Source organism: Melampsora larici-populina (genome assembly GCF_000204055.1).
Source record: "Melampsora larici-populina 98AG31 unplaced genomic scaffold MELLAscaffold_20, whole genome shotgun sequence".
NCBI lineage: Eukaryota > Fungi > Basidiomycota > Pucciniomycetes > Pucciniales > Melampsoraceae > Melampsora > Melampsora laricis-populina.
The window spans coordinates 1,061,803-1,064,459 of NW_006768784.1; the positions used below are offsets into that span (position 1 = coordinate 1,061,803).

Consider the following 2,657-nt stretch of genomic DNA (forward strand, 5'->3'; position numbering starts at 1 on the left):
GATTTGAAGTGTTGGCATATACTATAGCTTTGATGACAGGATTACATAGAAGAGGTGGCTCGACAGAAGGATCTCAATCTCCATCCTTGTCTATGCTCAAATTGTGAGCCACAAATGGCCATGAAATCATCCACGAGCAGCACCATGCATCAAACAACAACATGAGTGATATAATAACGAGCACTTTCAATGAGACCATCAGTCACGCCACTTGCTGCCCAAATCCAGCTCTCGACGACGGACCGAATCTTAAAACAATGTTGACATGTCCACCAAAAGATCGAATCAGATCTATGATCATCATGAAGGATCTAGTGTCGCAATTAATTTTGGATTTTAATACTTTATACACCAAGGAATGTGATGAATATGAAATGGAATTGGACTGCAAAGACATATTCGATAAGGAAAAGCATGCTTGGCCAATTGCAAAAAATGCAGACATAATATCTCAAGGGGTTTCACTACGAGGAATTTTTGGAAGCGAGGCAATGGATGGTATGTTTGATTGCATTGTAAATTGCATCAAGAAGTGGGAACACTCTAATCTCTATGCACAACATCAAAAAGTAATTGCTCAACTCACTAGTGCACGAACTACTGCTGCAAACAAAAAATGGGAGAAGGAGAAGACGGATAAACTAAAAAGAGATTCTGCAGCTGCTGAACTTGATGGACCGCCACCCTCACGTCCAAAGAATGCACCTGCACCACCACAAAATGACGCTGATGATGACTGTGAGATGGCCGATGGCAACATGTCCTGTGCACCCACTATCTCACCTGCGCCACCACAATTCGAATCAAGAATTGATCCACGTTTGACCAGCGGGACTAATTGCTAATGAATCAGAGCTCCATGGCCCCAACTGGAATACAACAAATGCATGTGTAAGTAATTCTAGCATGTATATGCAAGAAGTAAATTGACTGACCGGGCGGATCATTGGACACATCTGTAGGTTCATACTCGTCGACCGTATTTGGGATGTTTTCGGTCTGGGTGCTTCCCCATCTGTAACGCGAGTGCCGGTTGTGGGTGTACTCATCATAAAATATTTCTTGAAATTTTTGGAAACCGGTCTTAAACAGATCAGGTATCGGGGAAGGTTGTGGCGAGCGGTTATAGGTTGAGAAGGTTCTGTCGGCCATTCGAATGAAGGATTGCATTGTCTTCTTAGTGATATATATCTTCTTGGTTTGATATATACAATTCAAACCCGCCTTGATCTTGAGAAGGGCCATCAATTTTTGGAACTGTAAATAGTTCCTTATTAGTATACATACTCACACCATTCTCAGTTCTAGAAGAAAGATTAAAATTTACTAGTTTAACATTGAGTGAGTACCTGGCAGCAAGCCTTTGAATTTTGGTTCCTGAGCCCTACAGGATGTACATTAAGACCAGTCAGCAACCTTTGATGTGAGAAACATTAATCAGATCAAAGGTACATACCGCATTGTTGAAGAAGTATTTCAACCACCAGATCTTGCGCTCAAGATGTAAATCTTTAGGCTCAAATCTTTGAGCTGCACCTCGCGCCGAGATCATCAAAGAATGTTTTATGACATGTGCAAGACCAGGAGGTAAATAATGCTCAAGTAGTAAAATGAGCCGGGGAAGATGCTGAGCATAGTGAGAGAGGCCTGGTGCGCCATGAGACATCACAGCCCAGCGCTTCCACATCAAAATCAGTCGGCCAATATCACCAGCCTTTGTGGCCTGATCAGCTTCAACATATGAGGCAAGATCTCGTAGGCGCAGACGTAAATTATAGCCACGAATATCACTAGCTCCTTTAGCAGCTTTGCGAGAGCTTTTGGTGAAGTACTTTGCATGAGTCTCTTCAAGGATTGACTTAGCTGTCGCATTGTCCAAGAGATCTGGAGTAGGTGACCGTGTCTTTATCACCTCACTGTTTGCAAAAGGATGGCACTGTCAACAATGAGATACAAACAAGGACAAAGCGGGAGAAAATAGTGAACTGACTTTAAGCACCACACCATCGTGGCGAAATGAGTGTGATTGATCATACGCATGATCAGGCCAAAGTCTTTCTTGGAAGCTGGTCGTTCAGTCTTTCCTGCTAATGATTCCCAGCTCTTTGAAAAAGGCATGTCTTTATCATCTTCAGCGTGACCCCACCCACCTAGTATGTACCAGTGTCCTACATTCCACATCGTGTGCGCTGCACCAGGTATAGTTAAATAATTGATCATACTCTCGTACTTTCTACCTGCTGGCTGAAGCTTGGATCTACAACTCTCCAAGTTTATGCAAGTCCCAACGTCTCCTTCAACAACTTGCAGATCGCCAGGATGATCTTTCAAAGGTCGACCGGTGATAGTAGCCACATGATCAAGAACCTGTCCAACGCCTTCGGCCGAACCAGAAGATATGTCCATCAAAGGTAACATCATCACATGTGCTTTTTCAACTGGAAGGGGTTCCACAGCGGGTGGAGTTCGCAATAGGTTTGGCTGCTTGTCTGGGGTGGTCTCTCGATTGTTTGTGATGATGTAATCTAAGTAAGCCTGAGAAAGTTGAGCCTTGGTAGTTGCTTCCCATTGAGCCCGAGCTTTCTTGTCTGGTAGGAAGCTTTTAACGTCGACATCCTTGGTTTCTGCTTTTTGCATAGCTTCAACAAAACCATCCA

At 43.6% G+C, this 2,657-nt stretch overlaps 2 protein-coding genes across 2 annotated transcripts; one reads left to right on the plus strand and one right to left on the minus strand.

Annotated features, from left to right (window-relative positions):
* Positions 1–161: 161 nt before the first annotated feature.
* Positions 162–845, plus strand: MELLADRAFT_63587 (uncharacterized protein; the record flags this gene model as incomplete). The annotated part of the gene is made up of 1 exon (XM_007410425.1): positions 162–845. The coding sequence occupies one exon, from the start codon at positions 162–164 to the stop codon at positions 843–845; it is 684 nt and encodes a 227-aa protein (XP_007410487.1).
* A 481-nt stretch (positions 846–1,326) lies between these two features.
* On the minus strand, positions 1,327–2,637 carry MELLADRAFT_106959 (uncharacterized protein; the record flags this gene model as incomplete). Its single annotated transcript, XM_007410446.1, has 3 exons — positions 1,327–1,384; positions 1,833–1,916; positions 1,991–2,637. The coding sequence occupies 3 exons, from the start codon at positions 2,635–2,637 to the stop codon at positions 1,327–1,329; spliced, it is 789 nt and encodes a 262-aa protein (XP_007410508.1).
* Between the last annotated feature and the right edge of the window lie 20 nt (positions 2,638–2,657).